At 42.4% G+C, this 27,497-nt stretch overlaps 1 protein-coding gene across 1 annotated transcript in view; it reads left to right on the plus strand.

Annotated features, from left to right (window-relative positions):
• Positions 1–780: 780 nt before the first annotated feature.
• LOC136699110 (NACHT, LRR and PYD domains-containing protein 9-like) overlaps positions 781–27,497 on the plus strand; it is a 78,130-nt gene continuing 51,413 nt past the window's right edge. The window contains exons 1-3 of the mRNA XM_066673573.1: positions 781–847; positions 7,508–7,561; positions 8,149–8,202. Coding sequence (XP_066529670.1) covers positions 802–847; positions 7,508–7,561; positions 8,149–8,202 — 154 coding nt within the window. The 5' untranslated portion in view covers positions 781–801. The remainder of the gene's footprint in view (positions 848–7,507; positions 7,562–8,148; positions 8,203–27,497) is intronic.

Here is a 27,497-nt window from a genome sequence, read left to right on the forward strand (position 1 = left end):
GTGAAGTATTTAGAGTCTAATCTCTCTCTGTGTTTTACACCAGATTCTGTACGAATAAGAGTCTGATATCACAAGTGCATCTGAGGACGTATCAGATTACCTTCCTGGTGTGTGTGTGTGTGTGTGTGTGTGTGTGTGTGTATTGCTGTGTCTAAACCTGTTTGTGTCTGACTCACATCTTCATTTGATCAGAGACGTCTTCCTCAGAACAGAGCCATACTCCACACTGCAGTCTCATAAAAAGGTACAGTAGAGGTACAGTGTCGGTCACTAAAGATACAAACTGTGGAAATGCAACTTTAAAGGTTCAACAGTGTTTAAAAGTCCAGTTTTGTTCCTTAAAGGTACAGACAGAATCATGTCTATATTACACCACCATAATCAGTTACTGATAATAAAGTCCTCTCCACGCTCCTTTTACTAGTGTGTAAAGTATGCAGAGCCACAGCTGGACTACAGTCTGGAAGTGGAGAAGTGCACAGTGCTCCTGTGTGGTCAGTGGAGCTGAGAGAGTGGACAGTGAGGGAGAAACAAGGAGGTGGTTTTAATGTTTTGGCCGATTGGTGTAAATCCTCTGCTGTGTGTAACACACTCTCAGTGTGAGGTCAGACACTCCTGTGTGTGGAATGTGGTTCTGTTCTGAGGAAGAAGTTGTTTTTGATGTGATTTAGACACACACACACACACACACACACACACTCCAGGAAGGTAATCTGAGATATCCTCAGATGCACTTGTGATATAATGTGAGTGATGTTCTCTGACTGGTTTCTCTTTGTACAGAAAAGGAAAGTGCAGCAGATGATCATTCAGCCTGGACTCCAGTGGAGAAGCGGAGTGTGTACAGGTGTGTAATTCACTTTTACAGTGGACTGGGAGAAGCAGAGGTGGTGTGAGTGTGTGTATGAGCTGATGTGTGTGTTCTGTGTGTAGCTCTGGATTTCCTGATTCAGCTGAATGTGAGCTTTTCTAACTGAAGACTTTGAGACTGATTCAGAAACAGGTCACTGCTCTCAGCTCTGTGATGGACAGTGGGACTGATATTGAAATGTGTGTGTGAGAGTCAGGCTGAGGGCTGGGAGGCTGTGTGTGTGTGTGGAAGAGTTGGGTGACGGTGGATAAGGGCTCAATGGGTCACTGCACAAAGCCCAAATACTGCTTTGGACACTTGTTCTGTTCCCTAGGCCCTTGTTAGGGTGCAGTTAATAAAGAGTTAAAAAGGCAGTGCGGCTGTGTCTCAGTTCCCCACCTCCAGTGAGGTCACAGTATTTGAATCTATTGATGGTCTCTGAGCTGCTTCAGATTCTGATCGTGGGGAACTGTGAGTGACTCACTGGTTTAGTGGAGGAGACAGGGCTGAGGACACAGAACTCCCCTCACTCAGTCTGGTCCCCGGTTCCCTATCAGCACCGTCCTAATGTCAAACCCCAGGTGGAGGAGGTGCTGGGGGATAAAGGAGGGGTCAGAGAGAGTGAGGGGAGGACGAGAGACGGACTGAGATGGTGTAGTTCTGTTGTCTGAGCTGAAACGCTGTTTATTTGATGTTTAAAAATGCTTTTCTCTTTGAACAATCAGAAGGTAGAAATGCTCCTCCCCCGGTGTCCTCCTTCCTGGGGCAGAAAATGTCCTGCCACACCCACATAGTCACATGTGTCCCGGCCGACACAATACTCCCAGCACCTCTCTCAGGAGTGTGTTTTATTTGTCTGTGTAAAAGTTATTGAGAGGGTGAAGTTCAGATCACCGTCTACTCCCTCGTAGATAAAGGAGGAGTGTTGTGTTGGTTAAAGTGGGGTGTGTGTGTGTGTGTGGGGGGGGGTATGAAGCATGAACAGAGATGAGGATGTTGCTCTATTCCTGCTCCACAGGTGGGTGACTCATTTTTGCTGTTTCTGATCACTTAAGGTGGAAATGTCTCCAAACTTGGGAGACGGCTAACTGCATTAACGAAAGTGCTACAAAACTAAACACCTCGAGTTATAAAGGAGTTTCTGTGGAAATTCAAACAGTGAATAAACACTTACAGACAATTTACACTTCAGACACCAACAAACAACAGTCATTATTTTCCCCTTAGGGACATTACTTCTCTGCATTTGAGCCATCCTTGGCAGTGAACACACAAACACACACTAGTGAGCAAACACTAGGGGCAGTGAACACACACACAGCTGCAAAAGGGTTCTGTGACCACCTCGGTGCCTGGGGGACAGTTTGGGGTTTAGGGCCTTGCTCAAGGGCACTTCAGTCATGAAATAATTTTTCCCAGTAATTGAACCGGCGACCCACTGGCCTCAAGCTCACTTCTCTAACCTCAAACCCATAGCTGCCCCACAGTACATCAACACCTCTGTTACTACTGAGGAGGACTCCAGCACAGTTAGAGAGGAGGAGGATCTGATGGTAACCAGAGGAATAGTGGAGAGCAGGACACAGTAAAACAAGTGGCAAAAGAGAAAGGAACTGGGCAGAGAACAAAGTCAAAATGACCAGGTGCAGCAGATAAAGAGGGGAAGAGTGTAAATGATGATCTGAAAGGTTCACTGGACGTTTGAAGAGTCATCAGAGGATAAATGTAAGACTTTGTGTAAAGTTAGTTATGAATGTGGAGTGGCAAGGTTTGGTAGATTTCAGAAAAGACATACGTCAAGTCAAGACGTCAAGTAGAAACAGATGAACTCATTCAGGAGTTAAAGTCCCTTAGAGAGCAGCGGAGGTGAGTCGGGGAAGAGGAAAGAGAGGGTATTATCTCACTGCAGAAAAGCTGAAGGCTGGCAGTGTTGAGGAGAGCAGAGAACTTCAGAAAAAATTCTGGGAGTTTAAAAGTCAGAAAGAGGTATTTAGAGGAACATTTTAATGGTGTGTACTGATGAGGATCAGGAAATGGAGCTGGAGCTTCCACGGGTTACAAGGTTAAAGCCTTGGTGCATCATACAAAGGCAGGTTCTGCTCTAGGGTGTAATGGTGTGCTGTATCAGGTGTAGGGTGTGATGCCAGACTTCATTGTTCTTCCAGAGTTGTCATGATCTTATTTCGGTGAAACATTGATGATGGGAGGTGCCTAACCCATGACCCCTGTGAAGAGCTAATGATGTAGTGGCTGTGTTGGGTGCACATTCACTGGGCCCAGTGAGTAACATTTAGTTTTTAGCATTAGCAGGTTGCTGACCGGATAATAAACTGCCACAGCAAACTTAGAGCTTAGGTTTAGGATTTAAATGTTCAGTGATAGATGAGAGTGAGCTGGGCCCTATGTGAACTTCTAATTTATCAGTAGAGTATATTTCATATTTTTCCAGTGTATAAAAATGATTTGCTTGTTTATTAACCTTACACGAGGTAGAATAGCTTTATTCCGTCACACCTTCCTTTTTGCTCTTTTTAATGAACTTGAACTGGTTCTGTTCATGATTTTGAACCTTGGTTCTCACCGGGGAGCCGCTCTGTGTTTACACCAATGGGATGGAACCAAGGTTGACAACACCAGAGCCATAAATAAACACATACAGTCAATAAAATGTCATGGTTTAATCACTGTTTACAGCAGGCTCAGATCATAGTGATATATCACACACTAAACGATGTAGAGTTCTCTCTGTTTAAGTTAAAAGTGTGTATTGTGGAGTAAGGCTCCAGAGCGTCCTGCACTGAGCTGGTGATGAGAGCAGTGGAGAAAAAAAGACGAGCCTCAACTCGAGTTGAACACAAAATCCACACATGCAGCATTTTCCTGTTTATATTTCCTTTGTGATTTTCTTTTATTTATAACTCACAAAGTGTAAAGGGTTCACTGCACTGTAACCCTTTACTCTTTACTTTTTAATAACGTGCAGGAACGGAAACTGAATGATTCCCCGTTGGTGCCCACTGCTGTCCTGTAAGCACTGGCTTTGTTGCTAGGTTACGTGTATTTTGTGGAGTGACACCAGAAGAGCTTGGTCAGAGTACCATTATTGTGCAATAATTACACTCCTGGAATGCCTCTTAGCCAATCAGACTGCAGGGTGGGAACTTACTGTTTATAATTAAAGTTATATTAAGTACAGATATTAATGTCACATTGTTTACACGTTGGCTACAAATTTTCTCCAAAGCCCAAAGTTTCTGGAGGGAAAGTGATCAGAACTGTGTCGTCGTATTGGACCTTCTTCCTGTGTTTACACTCTCACTCCTGCCCCAGTCAGGTCGGACCAATCAGCAGTGAGAACATTCTCATGTGGTTTACAGTGATGTATCTTGGTGCAGTTGTATATTTCTCTGTGTGAAAACCAACCAAACCAAGGGAAACGCTTCAAGATCACGACCTTCTTACTGATTCAGACCAGAGTACTAACTACAGAGTGAACACACCCCAACACACTCTCAGTGGTGAGTCCAGACTCTCCTGTGTGAAGTGAAAGTGAAACTGTGCTTTATGGTCATTGTACAACAGTTCAAGAAAAGATGACCTCTGCATTTAACTCTGGGGAGTGTTTGGGGTGAGTTTCCCCTCTGAGTGTGGACTGTAGCTCACTGTTCTGTGGAGGAAGGTGTTTTCTGATGAATTTAGATGTGAATCAGACACAGAAACAGGTTTATATTCAGCAGCTCCTCCCAGTACACACACACACACACACACACACACACTCACTCACTCACTCACTCCAGGAAGGTAATCTGAGACTTTAACTATTCAAGGTCTGAAAAACTTTGCACGTGTGGTTCCTATCAACCCCACAATAAACTGAACATTTCTTGGATCTGTGATCAGCACAGACATGTACTAAAGACCTCCACTACTCACACAGACTCCAAGGCTGCATCTGTCTGAAGTTTTAAATTAAAACTCTATTGTTTATGAGTCTGATCAGAGGAGCATGGGTTATTAGTTCATTAGGGCAATGGGGCAATGCCCCGACAAAAGAGAAAGGGATTTTACTCTTATACTACCACAGATGGTTTGTCCCACCATCAGCTGTTTTCTCAGCTGTGCTGTTAGCTGCTGTCCATCTTCCCCCAAGCTCCACTAACATCAGGAATGAGGCGCTAAATGAACTGTATCAGCACATCAGTGAGCAGCAGACAGGGCTGTGTTTTCTGGACTTTACAAACACATAGACTTTCCAACATGGGGCAACAACACTCTGGACCAGGTCTTCACCACACGGAGAGGAGCTTACAAAGCCCTGCCCCTCCCCCACCTTGGCGCCTCTGATCACCTCACTTATGTTAATGCCAGCTTTCAAACCACTGGTTAAATTCATCAAACCAGTTCTAAAGAAGGTACGGGTGTGGCCAGATGGCTCATCAGAGGCACTTCAGGACTGTTTTAGCACCACAGACTGGAATGTGTTTAAAGTGGCTGCTACTTACAACAACTCCACAGATTTTCAGGAGTACACAGAAACTGTCTCTGCTTACATCACCAAGTGCATTGATGATGTAACTGTCCTCAAGACCATCACTATTCATGCAAATCAGAAGCCATGGCTGACAGGTGAGGTCCAAAACCTGCTGAAGGTTAGAAATGCTGCCTTCAAAGCTGGAGACCAGGCAGGCCTGAAGACAACTAGGGCCAACCTGTCCCATGGCATCAGAAATGCTTCAAAGCCACCACTATAATCCCTGTCCTAAAGAAGTCATCACCCTCCTGTTTCAATGACTACCGCCCGGTTGCACTTACCTCCATCCTCATGAAGTGCTTCGAGCAGCTAGTCATGCAACACATCAGGTCTTCCTCCCCCCCCCCCCCCTTGGACCCCTACCAGTTTGCATATTGATCAAATCGTTCGACTGATGATGCTGTCTCCACTGCTTTCCATTCAGCCCTTACTCATCTGGACAAGAAAGACACCTATGTCAGAATGCTTTTTATTGATTTCAGTTCTGCATTCAACAAAATCATCCCCCAACAACTCATTCAGAAACTAGACAGACTGGGACTGAACACATCACTGTGCAACTGGCTACTTGACTTCCTGACTGGAAGACCACACGCAGTACGTGTTGGCAGTAACCGTCCAGCACCATCACTCTGAACACGGGGGCTCCCCAAGGATGTATGCTGAGCCCCCTTCTGTTCACTCTGCTAACCCACGACTGCTCTCCATCACACACCTCCAACCTCTTCATCAAGTTTGTGGATGACACAACTGTTGTAGGCCTTATCAGCAACAATGAGGAGTCACACTACAGGAGCAAGGTGACCCGGCTGGCCTCTTGGTGCAAACACAACAATCTCTCTCTGAACACTGAGAAGACCAAGGAGATTGATGTGGACTTCAGGAGAACTCGCACACAACATGCCCCTCTATCCATTAACGGGGCTGCTGTGGAGAGGGTGAGTAGCACAAAGTTCCTGGGTGTGCATGTCACAGAGGACCTCTCCTGGACCATTAACACAGCATCACTGGCCAAGAAGGCTCACCAACAGCTCTACTTTCTCCACAAGCTAAGAAGAGCAAGAGCTCCCACCCCCATCATGATCACCTTCTACAAGGGCGCCACCAAGAGTATCCTGACTAGCTGTTTCATTGCATGGTATGGGACCTGCACAGCATCCTGCCACATAACCCTCCAGCATATTGTGAGAACTGCTGAGAAGATCATTGGTATCTCTCCCCTGCCTTCAGGACTTATACAGCTCCCGCCTCCTACGAAAAGCCCTCTGCTTGGCAGGTGATCCCACCCACCCACCCGCTACATAGCTTCTTTAGCCTGCTGCCATCAGGGCGGAGACTGCGTAGTCTCAGGGCTAGGACCAGCAGACTGAGGGATAGCTCCATCCATCAGGTTGGGAGAATGCTGAACTCTCTCCCTGCTCTGCCCCTCTCCCACTTCTGCCCCCCGCACACACTGCTCAGCAACCTCATCAATTACCATCAATACCCAACTGTGACTTTGAAAATCAAGCAGGCACTCAACCACTTTAACCAGCCTCCAGGCTTCATATCCCTATATTTGCACTACTGTTTATACTGGTCCTGTTTTATTGGTACTGTCACTTAAGCTCCTCATCAGACCCAACTGTGACTTTTTCAATAGAACCGGTATGCACTTGTTCACTTTATTTAGTTGTCATACGATTATCATGCACTGTCTACTCTGCCTTGTACATCCAGTATCCTACCTCCTCCTATTACGATTATTTTTCACCATTGTTAACTCTGCCCTGTACATTCAGTATCCTACCTCCTTCTATTATCATTATCTTGCACTATTGTTTACACTGACCTGTACATCCAGTATCCTACCTCCTTCTATTACAATTTTTGCACTATTGTTTACACTGCCTTGTACATCCATTATCCTACCTCCAAATCAGGTTATTGTCTTCAGTCAGTGTTCCATTGACTCCTGTATGTCTATCAGTGAGCTACTGGTATCATATGTCCTGCACTTGTCTTCTGTTTGTTCACTTTCATATACTTATATACTTAGCTTAGTTGAATTTAGTCTATTTTTTGTTAAATGTTACTGCGCTTTAGGGTGTGTTCAGCTGATGTGAGAGTCTTCATTTGTTTTTCAGGGATGAAGTTTCTCATTGTGACAGCTCTCATTCTCTCTGTTTGTAAGGAGACAGGTAAGTGTCCAAGCTACTGTACTATGTTCTTTGTGTGTTTTGGTGATTGGTTGATTGTATCAAGGAGGAGTCGACACAAGTAGGATCCTAGTGGGAGCAATAGAACCGGTATGCACTTGTTCACTTTATTTAGTTGTCATACGATTATCATGCACTGTCTACTCTGCCTTGTACATCCAGTATCCTACCTCCTCCTATTACGATTATTTTTCACCATTGTTAACTCTGCCCTGTACATTCAGTATCCTACCTCCTTCTATTATCATTATCTTGCACTATTGTTTACACTGACCTGTACATCCAGTATCCTACCTCCTTCTATTACAATTTTTGCACTATTGTTTACACTGCCTTGTACATCCATTATCCTACCTCCAAATCAGGTTATTGTCTTCAGTCAGTGTTCCATTGACTCCTGTATGTCTATCAGTGAGCTACTGGTATCATATGTCCTGCACTTGTCTTCTGTTTGTTCACTTTCATATACTTATATACTTAGCTTAGTTGAATTTAGTCTATTTTTTGTTAAATGTTACTGCGCTTTAGGGTGTGTTCAGCTGATGTGAGAGTCTTCATTTGTTTTTCAGGGATGAAGTTTCTCATTGTGACAGCTCTCATTCTCTCTGTTTGTAAGGAGACAGGTAAGTGTCCAAGCTACTGTACTATGTTCTTTGTGTGTTTTGGTGATTGGTTGATTGTATCAAGGAGGAGTCGACACAAGTAGGATCCTAGTGGGAGCAGAGCAAGTGCAGATATAAGTCATGAGGCCATGGTACAGGGTCTTGGAGCCTGTACAGAATCTCAGACTGATATTTTAGTAACTGCCCAGCAGGCACAGGACGTCAATTTGACGTCAGTAAGGCGTTGGTCTCTAATGTTGGACAGATGTTGAGTTTTAGTTGGAAATGGAAATTGGGTTGACATCTAAACCTAACATTGATGTTACATCAAGACTCAACGTTGGTTAGATGTTGAAGTATGGTTAGTAATCAAAGTCAGATATTACTCAAAAATTAACGTTAGGATGACGTCATGCTCCAGTGTTGTATAGATGCTGATTTTTAGCTGGAAATGAAAACCGAGTTGACGTCTAAACCCAATATTGATGTGACATCAAGACTCAACGTTGGTTAGACGTTGAAGTATGGTTAGTAATCAAAGTCAGATATTACTCAAAAATTAACATTTGGATGACGTCAAGCTCCAATGCTATATAGATGTTGATTTTTAGTTGGAAATGAAAATCGGGTCGACGTCTAAACCCAACATTGAACCCGACACTGGTGTGACATCGAGACTCAATGTTGGTTAGACGTTGAAATATGGTTAGTAATCCGATATTACCAAAAATTTACGTTAGGATGACTCCAAGCTCCAATGATTTATAGACATTGATATGATGTTGGAGATAAAAGTTGGGTTGACATCAAAACCCAACATTGGTTAGATGCTGAATTATGGTTAATAATTAAAATCAGATTTAACTCAGAATTAACATCAGGATTACGTAAAGCTCCAATGTTGTGGAGATGATGATTTGTTTTTGGAAATGAACACTTGGTTGATGTCAAAATCCATCTTTGGGTAGACGCTAAATTATGGTAGGTAAGTCAGACATCACTTAAAATTTAACATGATGACATCAAGCTCCAACCTTACACTGTAAAAAAAAATCTTGTAAACTTTAAAGTAAAATACTGGCAGCAGAGTTCCCAGCCATTTACTGTATTTGTACAGGAACACTACTGTATTTCAAATTTACAGCTTACTACTGTAATTAAATAATATAATACTTTACTGTAAAAACTGATTTACAGTAAATAACTTGCAGCAGAGTTCCCAGACAATTACTGTATTTTTACAGGAACACTAATGTATTTCAATTTTACAAAATACTACTGTAATTGAATAACACAATACTTTACTGTAAATATTGTTATTTGCAGTAAATACCTGGCAGTAGATTTCCCAGCCATTTACTGCATTTTTACAGGAACACTATTGTATTTCAAATTTGCAGAATACTTCTGTAATAGCATAAAACAATAGACTTGCCAGCCATTTACTGCCTTTTTTCAGAAACAGTACCTTTTTACAGAGGAACACTAATTAGAAACAGTATTTAAACTACATTCAATTCTTTATGTATACTGAACAATACCCACATGTAATATTTTTGATTATAGTGTTGCTGTTAAAAAAGAAAAACAATCCAAAATCAGCCAAGCATGAATACTGTAAAAATACTATAACCATTACATACACAAAAGAAGTCCAAATCTACATTTAGAATTAAAATCAGTAATACACACTTTATTAAAACCGAATATATATGCAAAATGTGGACACATTTCAAGTACTACATAACATGTTCAAATCATTTATATTTTTACTTGAACTTTATATTTTTGCCCCTTATGATATTTGAGTAGCTTTTTTTTCTAACCAAAAGTACTTCACAATATCAAATTACATTATTGCCCTTGATGAATTACAAGAAAGGTGCCCAAATCTTTATAGCAAAACATTACTTCTATCACATGACTTTTGATCTTACCAGATCACACAAATAGTGACCGTAAAAATCATGAAAAATTTAATAAATAAATATGTAATCTGGATTACTTAAACTTTGTATTTCAAATATCATCAGTGAACCCATGTTACTGATCAGCCAAGACACACTTAGAGTCAGTTTTGCATTGAAGATGACCCTTTAAATAAAATTATATTCAAAGTCCATCCATTAATTTCCCTTTGAAATGGTGTCACATTTATACGGAACATGCATTTGTGGGATGAGTATGTGGGTTGTGCCCATGTAAAATTAGCCCACTCCTCTCTGCCGATGCCAAACAGCTTATTCTGCCATTGACTCATTTGGTGGGTTGTGACTGGCTGATTGAAGTTTGAAGAAACAAGACATATTGACAATTTAACAATTTATTAATTTAACAAATAGGAGCCTCAGTAGCATGTGGAAGAACCATAAACAGCCACAACAGCCCAGCACCTTCTCCTCATGATGGTCACCAGCTTGGTTTCACACTGTTGGTTACACATGTGGTTGTGTTGGTCACTGTGGCACTAATAGCACGCCCAAGCTGATCCCAAAAGTGTTCATTGGGGATGAGGTCAGCACTGTTGGCAGTCCATTCCATCGTCTCCACTACCAAATTCTGGAGGTAGTCTCTGATAAACACCGTTCTATGGGGGCAACGTTGTCATTTTGGAAGATAGAGTTTGGTCCCAGACTGCGGCGATATGGGATTGCCCCTGGTTGTATCTCAATATCTTTTTCTACATTGAGATTGCTTCCAATGATGATAAGCCTCGTTTTTCCAGCCGCATCACACCATCACACAAAATAAGCTGTTTGGCACTGGCAGTGAGTATTTGACAAATTTTTCATGGGCTCAACCCACATACTCAACTCTACTGCTCATCCCACAAAAGCATGTACAAGTGTAAAACTGTAAAAGTTTCTTACAAATGTGGCACCATTTAAAAGGGAAATTAACAGTATAAGGTTTATTGGCAAGAGGCACTGTTACAACAAAGAAATAATCTACCAGACACAAATTTTTTGTGCTATGTTTATTTTAAGTAATCAGAGGAAATGAGTGAGATGAAGGGTGAATTACTTTAATAATTACTGTTAGATAATGCAGCATGTCCTATTTGGTGCTAAAAATAAACACTAATACTTTGAAATTGTATTTTGTTATGGCTTTCATAATGTTGTATCGTATCACATATCTCCATTTCTTTTAGGCATATTGAGATATGAATTTTTGGTCATATCGCCCAGCCCTAGTTGTTGCTTGCTCACAATTTTTGCAGTGAAGACTGAGGATATATATTAATATGAACTCAACAAATACTTTTTTTTTTTTCAAAAGTACTGCGATTTCAATTTGATACCTAATCTAAAAGCCATGTAGACAGATATGCTATGCAATATTTCAATGTATCATAGTAATCAGAAAATCCTGTATTTGACCTTTAATTTCACATATCAAAAGCACAATTTCAACTGCATTAAATGATTCCCACTGTCAGGAATGTGGGGCGGACTGACGGAGGTGGACGCACACGCTAAAACACAGTTATTTTTATTTAAATAAAATAACAAAACAAAAGGACTTCATCAAAAAGGCAACACACAGGGAGCTAACAGAGACAGACAAAGGGAGTGACACATGAGGACTTAAATACCAAACACAGACAACGGACACCTGGAACAGATAACGGGGGGACGGATACAAATAAGACTGATGAGGACAAGGGCGAAGACACGAACAATAACAAACAGAGCCATGTGCTAAGTGAGCACATGGCAGGGGAAAACAGGCACAACAGGACAAGGGTGTGACAGATGCCCCCCCTGAATGCTCAACTCCCAGGGCGCATACACCTAAACCCCCCAGGAGCTGGTGCAGGAGAGAGCACAGAAAACAAGACAATGAACCAATGGGTGACAGGACTCAGGACAAGACAGGAACAGACAGAGGAAATGGAGCTGGTGACTTGACAGGACAGGAAACTGGGGACTGCACTCGGGACAGGACAGGAGACTGACAAAGGATAGCGACAGGAGACTGGACAGGTGACTTACAAAATGGAACAGGAGACGGGACTAGGGACTGGAACGGACTAGACAGGACGGGAGTGGAAACACAAGACTTGACAGGAGACTGGGGTTGCACACTGGACAGGAACTAAGATAAGACTGGGGACTGAACAGGTTTAGGAACTGGACACAAAACTGAGGACAGGACAGAACCAGAGACAGAAGACTGGACAGGGGCATGTGACTGGACAGGGGAAAGGACATTAGACTGGAAGGGAGATAAGACAGGTGACGGGACAGAGGCTGGGTACTGGGACAGGAGACTGGACAGGTGACAAAACGGGGAACTGGGAATGGACAGGGGACTGGACTTGAGACAAGGCAGGAGAGGAGACAAAACACAGGGTAGAAACGGGGACTGGACAGGACTTGGCAAGGGAACTGGGACCAGAACATTTATGGGGACAAACACGAACACAGTGACAGGGACAAAGACATACACAGGTACAGGGACTAGGACAGAGACGGGAATCAGGACAGGGACGGACAGAGGAATCAAAACGGGGGTGCCTAGGACTGGCCAAAGTCTGTGGGGCTGTCCGAGAAGCCAGCCTGGGCACAACCTACGGACACGAACTGAAGTGACCGGGGCCACAGTCACAGGAACAGAAGTGGCCAGGGCCACAGTCACAGGAACAAAAGCAGCCGAAGCCACTGTCACAGGAACAGAAGCGGCCAAAGCCACAGTCACAGGGACAGGAGCGGCTGAGGAAGCCGCCATCACTGGGACAGGAGCGGCTGAGGAAGCCGCCATCACTGGGACAGGAGCAGCTGAGGAACCCGCCATCATAGGAACAGGAGCGGCCTGATTGGCCACCTTCATGGGAACAGGATTGGCCTGGTTGGCCACCTTCATGGTGACAGGAGCGGCCTGGTTGGCCACCTTCTCGGGGACAGGAGCGGCCGTGGAAGCCGCCTTTTTGGGGACAGGAGCGGCCATGGAAGCCACCTTCTCGGGGACAGAAGTGGCTGTGGAAGCCACCTTCTCGTGGAGGAAGCCTCGCAGGGCCTCCTACCTTCGTGGAAGGAGGAAGCCGCCTTTGCAGGGACAGGAGCGGCCGGGTTGGCCACCATCACAGGGACCAGAATGGCTGCGGAAGCCGCCATCAAAGGAACAGGAGCGGCTGCGGGAGCCGCCTTCTCGGGGACAGGAGCGGCTGCGGAAGCCGCCTTCTCGGGGACAGGAGCGGCTGCGGAAGCCGCCTTCTCGGGGACAGGAGCGGCTGCGGAAGCCGCCTTCTCGGGGACAGGAGCGGCTGCGGAAGCCGCCTTCTCGGGGACAGGAGCGGCTGCGGAAGCCGCCTTCTCGGGGACAGGAGCGGCTGCGGAAGCCGCCTTCTTGGGGACAGGAGCAGCGGAGGTCACCGCCATCACGGGAACAGGAGCTGCCAGGTTGGCCGCCTTCACGGGAACAGGAGCTGCCAGGTTGGCCGCCTTCACGGGAACAGGAGCGGCCTGGTTGGGGCTGCGACAACACCCACGGAAGCAGGGGGCACTGTGACGATGTCCACAGAGGCATGGGCTTGTGCTACTCGCAGGGCATGTGCTGGATCTGTTGAGGGTTTAGGGAGACTGATGGGAGCACTCTTGAGGGATTTCTTCAATCATGGATCCCCCAGAAGTTCGCCCCTGTTAGCCTCACCTACAAAGTCCTGAGGTTTGAGGCTAACAAACCCCCCAAAATTTCCCCGGACCTGAGGGGGTAATCTTCCAGCGAGGGGGAGACTCCAACACATTGCTTTCGCCGGCTCCTTTTGCTACTACGTCTCCCACTGGAGCAGTCAATCAGTTCATAAGTTGCCTCTTCCTGTAGGCACTGAGCAACACTGGCGTGTATCTGCCGGAGCCAGCTACTCCATATCACAGCCATGTTAAACAGATTTTCTGTGCTAGCTGCTTACCTTTTAGGGTCGGTCATTCTGTCAGGACTGTGGGGCGGACTGACGGAGGTGGACGCACACGCTAAAACACAGTTATATTTATTTAAACAAAATAACAAAACAAAAGGACTTCAACAGAAAGGCAACACACAGGGAGCTAACAGAGACAGACAAAGGGAGCTAAGCAGACTAAACTAAAATATAAAGAGCTAAACAGACTAAACCTAAACAAGGAGAACTAAAGCAAATGGGACAGACAGAATAGAGACCTAAATAACATGACATGGGAAATGAAACAATACAAATGACCGACAACTAGGAAGTGACACATGAGGACTTAAATACCAAACACAGACGACGGACACCTGGAACAGATAACGAGGAGATACAAATAAGACTGATGAGGACAAGGGCGAAGACATGAACAATAACAAACAGAGCAATGTGCTAAGTGAGCACATGGCGGGGGAAAACAGACAAGACAGGACAAGGGTGTGACACCCACAATGACCCTGATTAGAATTAAATGGTTGCAGCAGATGAGTTAATGAATGAAGAGTAACTGCTCATAATAAAAATTTCATAAAGAATTATCCTACAGAAACGGGTCAATTTTTAAGCAGTTACCTTCAGTTACCTTCAGCAGTTAATTTTAGAATGTTTTAATCCATTTTCATACATGGGGTTTCTGCATCAGTAAAGTTATCATATTTCAAGGTTTTTATATTTATTAATACTTTTAATTACAGGTAAGATAACATGAAATAGAGGCTAGTTTAATTGAGAGAAGGAAGAAAACAAGTAGAGAGAGAAATAAAAAAAATACAAAGAATACAACAAACTTCTGGATTAACTCAATTATACATTAAATTTCCTGTTGATATAGGAGATTGAAATTTAAATTTTAGTAAAAGGAGAATAGGGGAAAGGAGAAATTAATGGAGGCTTGAGCAAACATAGGTCACTTGTCCTTCCACTGTCAGCAAACATCTTGCATTGGTTAAAAATTTCCACTGTAATTATAATTCAAATGTTTCTTAAACTTTTGTCATTCTGGAGAATTTTGACAAATTTTGCAATTATATATACAGGGGTTGGACAATGAAACTGAAACACCTGTCATTTTAGTGTGGGAGTTTTCTGGTGGCCAATCTTCATTAATTGCACATTGCACCAGTAAGAGAAGAGTGTGAAGGTTCAGTTAGCAGAGGGTAAGAGCACAGTTTTGCTCAAAATATTGCAATGCACACAACGTTATGGGTGACATATCAGAGTTCAAAAGAGGACAAATTGTTGGTGCACGTCTTGCTGGCACATCTGTGACCAAGACAGCAAGTCTTTGTGATGTATGAAGAGCCACTGTATCCAGGGTAATGTCAGCATGCCACCAAGAAGGACGAAAAACATCCAACAGGATTAACTGTGGACGCAAGAGGAAGCCGTCTGAAAGGGATGTTCGGGTGCTGACCCGGATTGTATCCAAAAAACATAAACCACAGCTGCCCAAATCATGGCAGAATTAAATGTGCATCTCAACTCTCCTGTTTCCACCAGAACTGTCTGTTGGGAGCTCCACAGGGTCAATATACATAGCCGGGCTGCTATAGCCAAACCTTTGGTCACTCATGCCTATGCCAAACGTCGGTTTCAATGGTGCAAGGAGCGCAAATCTTGGGCTGTGGACAATGTGAAACATGTATTGTTCTCTGATGAGTCCACCTTTACTGTTTTCCCCACATCTGGGAGAGTTACGGTGTGGAGAATCCCCAGAGAAGTGTACCACCCGAGTGCTGCATGCCCAGAGTGAAGCATGGGGGTGGATCAGTGATGGTTTGGGCTGCCATATCATGGCATTCCCTTGGCCCAATACTTGTGCTAGATGGGTGCGTCACTGCCAAGGACTACCGAACCATTCTGGAGGACCATGTGCATCCAATGGTTCAAACACTGTGTCCTGAAGGCTGTGCCATGTATCAGGACGACAATGCACCAATACACACAGCAAGACTGGTGAAAGATTGGTTTGATGAACATGAAAGTGAAGTTGAACATCGCCCATGGCCTGCACACAGATCTAAATATTATTGAGCCACTTTGGGGTGTTTTGGAGGAGCGAGTCAGGAAACGTTTTCCTCCACCAGCATCACGTAGTGACCTGGCCACTATCCTGCAAGAATAATGGCTTAAAATCCCTCTGATCACTGTGCAGGACTTGTATATGTCATTCCCAAGACGAATTGACACTGTATTGGCCGCAAAAGGAGGCCCTACACCATACCAATAAATTATTGTGGTCTAAAACCAGGTGTTTCAGTTTCATTGTCCAACCCATGTACATACCCAGAATAAACATCTGAGGACTCACAGGCAGGTTAAGGGTTTCAAAATCAGCAGCTGTGGCACTTGCCTAAATGATGAGAATAGAAATTCTTTTAAGTCTTCAACATTTACCTTTGCCGTTTTCAATGACATGTCAAATTAAAACCTATATGATATAGCCTAGGTCTAGTTTCAGTTTTGCTGTTTTAATGATACCTGTAAATGTGAGCCTTAAATGCAGCCAACTTCCTGAAAGTCATGGCACGATGAGACTCTCCACATTTAAAACATATATTACAGAGAAATAAGATGTCATTTCATATGCATTACATAAACCAACACACTATATTTGTGATCACAGAACTGGTAGCAAACAATTAGTATTTAGACACTTTGAATGCAATACTCTTAACTAAACTCCGATAAACAATTAAAATGTACACACATAAACACTTATCCAAGCTAATTAATTTACTAGTTTTGTCTACCTGGCTAGCAAATGGGTTCTTCCCTTCAAAATCTGACTATAAACTAAATAACAAAAACGGGAGTCTCAAATCAGATGTGGAATGGTACGGAGCCCCATAAGGGACTGGGGAAAAAAAAAAGAAAAAAAAAAAAAGACTACTGATTTTGCGTTCCCTCACAAATATTTGTTTTCCCTCACAAACATAATTGTGTTCCTTAGCACTTATTTTTGTGTTCCCTTGCAAATACATTTGCACTCCTTTGCAAATGTTTTATGATACACGTTTATGATGATGTCTTTGTGGCTCAGTCAACACATCAGGACACTGCAGTTTCCAGGGAAATCCAGCCACTTGAAACAAATGTTATATATATATATATATATATATATATATATATATATATATATATATATATATATATATATATATATATATATATATTCATTTATTTATCTCTACTAACACACAGTTTCGTTGCCAGTGCAAATCGTAACATCAGAGGAAGTTGTGAACAACAAGTTTATATACGTTCGGTAGCATCCTGAAAGTGCAAGTCAGAACGCCGTAGCTCCATGTATCTCCACACTAACAGGTGTATGAGACATAGGCGGCTTCGTGAAAGAAATTATAAATGTGGATGGCTGTTTTTTTTTTTTTTTTTTTTTTTTTTTTTTTTTTTTTTTTGTTATTTACTGGGGTAGGGGTCAAGCTATCTTAACTAAAAACCTTTGCCAAGCAAAGTCTCTCGCAAAAATCTGGTCATTCAATAACAAGATGGAGGGTGTAAAAGACAGAGCTCCACAGACATGGCTGTGGAGCTCGCGAGCCGGTTGCTACACCATGCATTTCTGGGAATTTGCAAGGGAATGCAAAAGTCTATTTTTTTTCCCCAGTCCCTTTAGGAGCTCCATAGAATGGAGCTCAAAATTCTGCAGCAAAATACAGTAGCCTATAATTCTCAATACTGCACAAAGTAAAATTTATTTCACAGCAAAATCGTCCCCCATCTTGCACCTCATTCACACCTGACACTCCAATTATGTATTAGCTATTAATCTGGAATGGAGTTTGTCTGTAGCTAATATTTACATGCTCTATGTTTACAATTCTCTATTATAATGAACATAGCTAATTGTACCAAACTGACCAATATCAATGACCAGAATCCCTTTTCATCTCTATGTTTATATTTCCCTCCGTTCTCTTCTTTAAAAAGCATTACTCTGCTAGCTAACTAAAACTCGAATAGTACCCGCAAGAAGCCCAAAACTGGACTTTGAGTTTACAATTGTTTGTACAGTTAAATTATTGTTCTCTTCCTGGTGATCTCTACTGCACTAAATATAAATAAATAATGCTAAGACTGACCTGTGCTTTCACCATCAGCCTGTTTCAATGGAGCAGAATGCCCTCTTTGTTTTCTTCCCACTTCTTCTCTCCTACCTTTCCCTCAGCCTCCTGCTTGTAACAAAACTGGTGATATCTCAGGCTCCAATCCCCTCCAATGGACTAATTTGACAGGGGAAGCGCCAGTTGACGACGATAAAACATTAACATTTTTTGGGAGCAAACAAGTGTGCAAATTCCACAGGAGTTAGCTGGTTAAATGTTAGCGGCTATCATAACTAGCACCATCTATCTTGCTAAAAAGCAGTACCAAGACAATGTGCTTGGAAACGTTTAGAGCTGTATGATTAAAACATACATTTACTCATTACTGTTATTCCAAAATCCCTAAAGTACGACGTCGCTTGCAGCCTCTGTATACGTCTCTTCCTTTTCATCTCTCTCACCCTCCGTTCTCACCACCCCGCGCCGAGAGAACCGTTAGCCCCGTTCCCGCTAACAATATTAACACAAAAATCATCATCATCATCTTTTAAGCTTGTCCATTTCAGGGGTGCGGTGTAATGAAGAAAAAAAAACAACAACAAAAAAACAATTCTTTCTCTTTTTTTATTTGGATGAAAAGTATTATCTTGTTCTGTTCTGGTTTTGTTTTGTAGTGAGGCCTACAACTGACATTAAAAAATTAATTGTACCATTGCCTAAAGGAGGGAAAAAACACCCCAAAAAACACGAATGTGATTTTGGAACAATCTAAGCTATATTTTCGTTGCCAAAATAATAAAATAATTGATAAATAAATAATGTAAATAAGTTACTCACCTTTAGATGCCATATGCAGTCCTCAGCCTCCCCAGCTCACAGTGAAATACTGTAAAGCTAGTTGCTTCATTGCTGCTTCCAGTCCGTTACACAGGATGCATTTGCAATACACAGTAAAATACTGTATTTAAAAATACAGTACAATATAGTAGCAAACTCGCTACAGCAATTTTTTACAGTGTGTTTTGTATTCTTAAGATGGCAAGCATATACCTATGCCATACATCTATACCTATCCAATGGCTTGAAAATGTTGGTAACCCACTGATGGTAGGCCACTGCTGGTCCACCATTTGGACTGCTCAGATTATTGCCCATTGAAGAACATCTCAGTAGTTTTTGATCTCCTCAAACTAATTTTAAATGATTTTAATGATTTCTTGTTCTATAATTTTACATTAAAATACACCCATTATATTATAATAACACTTCCTCTATCTTTAAGTTGAATGTGACATTTGGAAGATTTGGATTTTGGTCATGGTATCACACAACTGAATTTTGTTGTATTATGTCAATTAGGCATCAGAATAATGTTTTGAAGACACTGTATTTTGGTTTCTTAACATTGCAGCTTGTTCCGGTTTCCTTCCAAGGTCCAAAAACACACATTGTTAGGTGGATTGGCGACTCAAAGGTGTACGTAGGTGTGAATGTATGAGTGTGTGTCACTCTGCAAAGGACTGGCGACCCCTCCAGGGTGTGTTCCTGCCTTGCTCCCAGTAATTCCGGGTAGGCTCAGGACACAGTGCGACCCTGAACTGGATAAGCAATTACAGACAATGAATGAATTAATTAATTAATTTCAGTATGGCGTCAGAATGATGTTTGGAAGACACTGGATTTTGGTTTTATAACATTCAACTTGGGACTGCAACAGGTAGTGTCCACTGTCACACAAATCTAGGGTGCTGCAGTTGTGGATTCAAGCCTTGCTCCGCATGACTGTCTGTGATTAGTTGGCTGCGTTTTCCTTGTGTTCATGTGGGTTTTCTCCAGATGCTCCAATTTGCTCCCACGGTCCAAAAACACATGTTGGTAGCTCAGTTGGCTACTCAAAACTGTCCATAGGTATAAGTGTGTGAATGAGTGTGTGTTGCCCTGTGAAGGACAAGTGCCCCAGTGATTCCAGGTAGGCTCCAGACCCACTGCAACCCTAAAGTGGATATGCAGTTACATTCATTTACATTTACATTTACATTTATGCATTTGGCAGACGCTTTTATCCAAAGCGACTTACAAAAGAGGATCTAACATTCGAACTACAGCACAAATTATACAAAATACCTTACATTAAGTGCAATATGCAGGAAGTAATAAGTGCATTAAAGAAAGACATTCAGTGCAAAAGATACTCTCGGAAGAGCTGGGTTTTCAAGGATTTCTTGAATGTGGAGAGGGTTCCTGTTGCTCTGATAGTGCTTGGAAGCTCATTCCACCAGCGTGGTACCAGAGATGAGAATAGCCTCAACTGACCTGTACGGGGGGTTGGTCGTGTTAGTTGGCGCTTCTTTGAGGAACGGAGAGGGCAGGCGCTAACGTATGGTTTTAAGAGTGTATTGAGGTAGATGGGAGCAGAACCAGTGAATACTCTGAAGGCCATCATTAGTGATTTAAATTTGATGCGAGCAGCAAAGGATAGCCAATGCAGCTCAACTAATAGGGGCGTGACATGTGCTCTTTTAGGCTGATTGAAGACCAGGCGTGCTGCAGCATTCAATAAATGAATGAATATTGCGTGTTAAAACAACTAAGTATATCCAATGTTGTTAGAATGTCACATTGAGTTGACATTTAGATTATGATTTTTATCATACACTGGGTTTTTGTTACCAACACCTCACAAATAAATATAGGTATTTTACATCAAGATGATGTTAAATTTGAAGTACTAAACCCCACAAGCTAAAACCAACAAAATATCATGTCTGTTGATGTTAGTCTAATGTTTACCAGGCATTGGGTTTTGATCACCCTACATTATATATATTAACTTATGGTTGGCATTTTTTTTATATCAACTTGAAATCAGGATGAGACATTTGGCAAATGTTGGATTTTGGTTACCTAACATCATGACTTAAATCAACAAATTTTAAATGTCTATTGATGTTAGAATGGCAGGTTGATCTGACATTAGAAGTCTGACATTTACAAGGTGTTGGGTCTCGGTCACCATACATTTAAACTATTTGTTGTTATTTTACGTCAATTTGACATCAGGATGTGATGTTTGGAAGATGCTGGATTTTGGTTACATAATAGCACAAATTAAAACCAACAAATTTTCAACGTCTATTGATGTTAGGATGGTACATTGAGCTGACATTAAATTTCAGAAGTTTATCAGACGTTGGGATTTGGTCACCATCCCTTACAACTAAATGATGGTAGTTTATGTCAATTTGACATCAGGATGTGACATTTGGAAGATGTAGGATTTTGGTTACATAACATCACTACATAAAACCAACACATTTTCAATGTCTATTGATGTTAGGATGGCACATTGAGCTGACATTAAATTTCTGAAGTTTATCAGATGTTGGGATTTGGTCACCATACATTTTAACTATTTGTTGGTATTTTACGTTAATTTGACATCAGGATGTGGCGTTTGGAAGATGTTGGATTTTCGTTACATAACATCACAACTTAAAACCAACAAATTATCAACATCTATTGATGTTAGAATGGCAGGTTGAACTGACATTGAAATTCGGACGTTTATCAAACGTTGGGATTTGGTCACCATACCTTACAACTAAATGTTGGTATTTTATGTCAATTTGACATCAGGATGTGACGTTTGGAAGATGTTGGATTTTGGTTACATAACATCACAACTAAAACAACCAAATTTTCAACATCTATTGATGTTAGAATGGCATACTGAACTGACGTTAGAAGACTGACGTTTACAAGGTGTTGGGCTTTGGTCACCATACATTAAAACTATTTGTTGGTATTTTACGTAAATTTGATATCAGGATGACTTAAAACCAACAAATTTTCAACGTCTATTGATGTTAGAATGGCAGGTTGAACTGATGGTTAAACTCAGACATTGGGATTTGGTCACCACACTTTACAACTAAATGTTGGTATTTTACGTCAATTTGACATCAGGATGTGACGTTTGGAAGATGTTGGATTTTGGTTACATAACATCACAAATTAAAACTGTTATGGCAAATCTAAAATGAATCTCTCTCTCTAAGTATCACCAGGAAGGAAGATTGATGCTGAAAGAATTCTTTGGGGAAAAGAGATTCTCTCTTATCTCTCGAGTTTGTTGAACAAATCCAAGACATATATAGGACCCCAGTCACGTACACTATTATTACATCATGTCTCATTCCATCAACCCAAACATTCCCTTATTGGTGCCTCATTATCTCCAATTTTATAGCAGCCAGTAAAAATGGTGAGAGATTTCCTTCAGTTGTTGACTGCCTTCCTTCTAATCTGCTCAGCGTCTTCCTCCCACAGGTCACCGTAACCACACAATGCAATAAGTCCCTTCAAGCACTAAGGCCTATATAATTTAGTAAGAATTAATCAAGATTAATCAAAACCATTACTCCCTAAATATATTATGTCATTAGTTATTATTAACCATTACTCCTTAGTGTTAATCTGCATCAGGCCCTTCATACATGTGCACAGTGTGATGAAGGTCCTCTACTGACATGACATCGACCCAGTCTGTAAGGAGGTCAGTGGAATTTAGAAATTTAGACTTAACAGTGGACAGTAAATCTGCTGATAAAGCCAAGCTTTCCCAGCTTCCACTCATATGTTTAACAGCAAGCAACGTGCCTGCTTCACCATGACATACACCACTGTATCCTCCACACAGACCTCGATGCCCACCTAGACTCAGTATACATAAAATACTCAATTTACACATTAAATCCCTAAATCCCTACCCAGGAGGTTAATTGGGTGAAACTTAGAAAACAAAAATGCATTTTTTTTCTCTGTCTGCACGGAGCATCCTAAAGACTCATCTTACTACATCTGTAACTTTGGCCAAACACCCTTATGCTGAGGTCTAATTGAAAAACATGAAGCTCAAAAGTGGTTGCTCGTGAATCTACTAAAAGCTAAATTCTATCCTTGCTACTGTCATCTTTATTCTAAATCAAATCAAATCAAATCAAATTTATTTATATAGCACTTTTCACAACTGATGTTGTCACAAAGCAGCTTCACAGAATTCCAGTAAGCCAAAGATTTGACATGAAATGTAAAAACAAATGTAAAACCCTCAAGTGAGCAAGCCAGGGTCAACAGTGGCAAGGAAAAACTCCCCCAGCTGAGGAAGAAACCTTGGGAGGAACCAAGGCTCACAAGGGGTGACCCATCCTCCTCTGGTCAATCTACTGGTGATAATATTTAGTAGTCCATGAGAACTTCAGTGTAGGGACAGCTTCAAGGCACTTGGTGGTTGCTGGAGCGTGGGCAGCTGGTCTGAGTCGTGGAGGAGGATCTCGACAGTCATCCATCAGTGTCCAGACAGACAGGTGGGCAGTCGTTTACTCGGAAAGATGTAAAGGGATGGAATTAGTTTTGAACTGTTTTGTGTTTGTAAAGTAGAAAATATGAAAATTTCCAGAGTGTGGCTAATGACTCCGGCAGATCTGACTATGACAGCTTTAACTAAAAGGAGAGAACCAGGAGGACACACAGACACGGGAGCATCCTGAAACACTGGCATCCCTCCGCTCCACCGTCAACAAACCTGAGTGATTGCAAGAAGCGGCGGGATGACAGCACCAGCGTCTCAGTTTACTATAATTCCCTGTGTCCATGGACCCCCCGAATCTGCCGCCTTTATCTATGGGGGAGCATTAGCTACCAAAAGATAAACTAAACAAAAGAGTTTTTAGCCTAGATTTGAAGATTGGGACTGTGTCTGAGTCCCGAACATTTTCTGGAAGATCATTCCAGAGTTGGGGGGCTTTATAAGAAAAGGCTCTTCCCCCAGCTGAGGCCTTCTGAATTCTGGGAACAATTAAAAATCCAGTATTCTGTGATCTGAATGAACGTGGAGGCTCATAATAGGAAATTGTATCTTGAAGATATTCAGGAGCAAGCCCATGTAGAGCTTTATATGTTAATAACAAAATTTTGTAGTCAATGCAGAATTTAACAGGCAGCCAATGAAGTGATGATAAAACTGGGCTGATATGTTCAAATTTTCTAGTTTTAGTGAGGACCCTAGCTGCAGCATTTTGAACTAGTTGAAGTTTTCTTAAATTGCTGCTGGTGCATCCTGACAGTAGTGCGTTACAGTAGTCAAGCCTTGAAGTAATAAAGGCATGTACTAATGTTTCTGCGTCCTGAAGGGATAAGGCATTTCTAATCTTAGCAATATTGCGAAGATGTAAAAAAGCTGTCCTAGTGATACTACCTATGTGTTGATCAAATGATAAATCCGGGTCAATTATGACACCAAGATTTTTTGCTGCTGAACCAGGTTTAACTGGAAAGTCCGCGAGATTTAAAATTAAATCTGATAATTTATTTCTTGCCACTTTTGGACCCAAAAGCAGGACCTCTGTTTTGTTGCTGTTTAGAAGGAGGAAGTTACGCAACATCCAGCCTTTCACGTCTTTTACACAGTCCTCTATTTTCTTTAATCTGTGTTTGTCATCGGGCTTGGCTGAAATATACAATTGTGTGTCGTCCGCGTAACAGTGAAAGTTAATGTCATGGTTTCTTATAACTGTGCCTAGCGGTAACATGTATAATGTAAATAATAATGGTCCTAAAATAGAGCCTTGTGGAATTCCAAATCTTACTTTAGAATAATTTGAATTTAGATTGTTTACTTTTACAAATTGATAACGTTCCGTTAAGTAAGATTTGAACCATAATAGGGCTGTCCCTGTGATTCCAACCATGTTTTCTAACCTTTCTATGAGAATATTGTGGTCTATTGTATCGAAGGCTGTGCTTAGGTCAAGAAGCACCAACAGGGATATGTGGCCTTGATCAGAGGCAAGAAGAAGATCATTTGTTATCTTGACTAGAGCTGTCTCTGTACTATGATGTTGCCTGAATCCAGATTGGAATTTTTCATATATATGATTCTTATGTAGATATGAACTAAGTTGTTGGGCCACAGCTCTTTCTAAGATCTTGGACAGAAATGGCAAATTAGAAATAGGCCTGTAATTAGACAGTGTACTAGCATCAAGATTTGGTTTCTTGATCATAGGCTTAATAACTGCTAGTTTAAAAGCTTTGGGTACATGGCTCAGACTAAGGGATGAGTTTACTATAGTTAAAAGAGGATCAATAATAGCTGGTAGTACTTCTTTGAGCAACTTTGTGGGAATTGCATCAAGTGTGCAAGTTGTACAGTTTGCGGAGGTGATAATCTTCTCTAGTTCTAATTGTGGGAGTGGGTAAAAGGTTTCAAGTCTTTCTTTTACAGTTACATTATGTTTTATATCATTCACATCGGGTGGCAGCCAGAATGGATTTAATCCTGTGGCCTGAGTTTGTTGTCTATTCTAAGCATGACAACATAAGAATCAGTTTGTGTTAATAATAAAAATTGTTCTCGATTCTGGTGTTTGTCCAGGCATTCTATCCCCATCCAGCTCCTCCACCCCCAAGGCCTCCTCTCAGTCGGAAGGCTCCATTGCTTGCGGGGCTTGTCTCTGGTCTCCGTGTCTGTTGGGACAGTCCCTTATGAACACCCTGCGCTTCTGCCAGTGCTGCCATGGCCTCTTCCAAATCCTTGACCTCTGCCTCGACCTCCGCGCCATCCCTCACCTCTTTGATCGTGGTCCGTTGCCTGCTTCCACAATGCTAACTGTGCATCAACCAGTTTGCGCTCCTCATTTTCTCGTCGTTTTTCTCTCTTGGTGTTCAGGAGTTTTTCTGCATGCACTGCATACTTTTCCACCTGTTTCAGTCGGCCCACGTCCAGATCTAAACATTTGGTTTCAACACTGGCACGTAGATCTGGGCGTAACCCGCACACAAATTGATATTTCAGCTGGCTTTCACAGGCTGTTATGTCCGCAGTCTCCCAATCCTCCGTTGGTGGTCCGCCGCCTCCATGTTTCCTTGTCACCTCCAGAAGGTGAGAAAGGAAGGGCCGTGCTGATTCGTCTGGCTGTTGTTTGCACTCTGCAATTCTTCGTGGGTCGTGTTGGAGCGGATACCTCCCTTTGATGCGTCCGCACAATGCATCAAATTTGGTGAGATACGCCTGACCCAACTCTGTCCTGTTGGATTGAATGTCCACTCCAGTCATGAGATCTTTTTGCACTCTCGTCCAATCAACTCCCATCCGTACGGCCAGCACTCTTCCCAGCTCGTGTAGGCTTGGACGGAAAGTCTCACAGAACTGTTTTAAGCATTTGCAGAATTCCTCTCCTCCATCAGTGACCTCAGGGAGAGAAGCGGCCACCTCTTTGATCTCAGCAAAAGTCCATGGTCCGAACACCTGTCCGATAGTTTCACCCATCGGAAATTCAACCATCGGCATGGTAAACTGGTTCATGGCCTCGACTAGGCCGGGAATCTCGTCTCCTTTGTCGTTCTCCCTGAAGCTGAAGTTTCATGCTTAGTAGGCGCAATCTCCTTTTTTCTGGCTTTGGGCTTTACGCTCGACTTTGTGATTCTCTCAAGCATGTCTGGAGAGGGAGGGCCTGGGAACAGTGGCTCTGCTTCCTCATCAGTCTCGTCCTCCCTCGCCCTTATCTCTCGCGCTGCCTGGATGGGAGGGGCCCTTGGTGGAGTCTGCAGCTGTTGTTGAGCGGTTGGTTGCATCATGGTGGGTGGAGGGAGTGCAGGTGAATGCGGAGGAAGAGGAGGAGCTGAGGCGTGCGCTGGGCGATGTGGATTCACGTCCAGGTCCCAGTTGATCTTCGGGTATAGGCCATACTCAGGAGAGGGTGGAGGGGCCAGAACAGGCACGGGAGTACATGGAAGAACAGCACAAACATTTGCACAATCGTTAGATATTGGTGAATCAGCACAAACATTTGGTTTAACATCCTCATTAACATCTCTCTTCCTTGCATTTCTGTTCTTTTTCTGAATTCTTTTATCTGCTTCTCCCTTCCACATTTGTAGCGCCTGCCGGTCCGCTACAAACGGCTCTGGAAGTTTTTTACAACACCCACACCCACTAAGCTGAATATTCTGTCTGAGTATTTCAGTCTCCTGCTCTTTGTGTTAATTCATCTGTCAACCGTTCCAACTGATTTGGACTGAAACTTCCTCCCTCAGGAAACCCCAGTTTAACCCATTCTCCCATCTGCCTCACACTGCTCGGGCCATACTCCTTCAGCATGTATCTGTATTGTGATGCAGCCTTATTAATTTGATCTTTTTCCTCAGCCTGTTTCTGGGCCGTTTTGCTGTAACAACACCCCATAATTGTATTTTAAAATAAATCCCAAGTTAATTGAACTAATTCATCAAAATTGAAAGAA

The sequence above is a fragment of the Hoplias malabaricus genome, chromosome 6 (genome assembly GCF_029633855.1).
Source record: "Hoplias malabaricus isolate fHopMal1 chromosome 6, fHopMal1.hap1, whole genome shotgun sequence".
Taxonomy (NCBI): domain Eukaryota; kingdom Metazoa; phylum Chordata; class Actinopteri; order Characiformes; family Erythrinidae; genus Hoplias; species Hoplias malabaricus.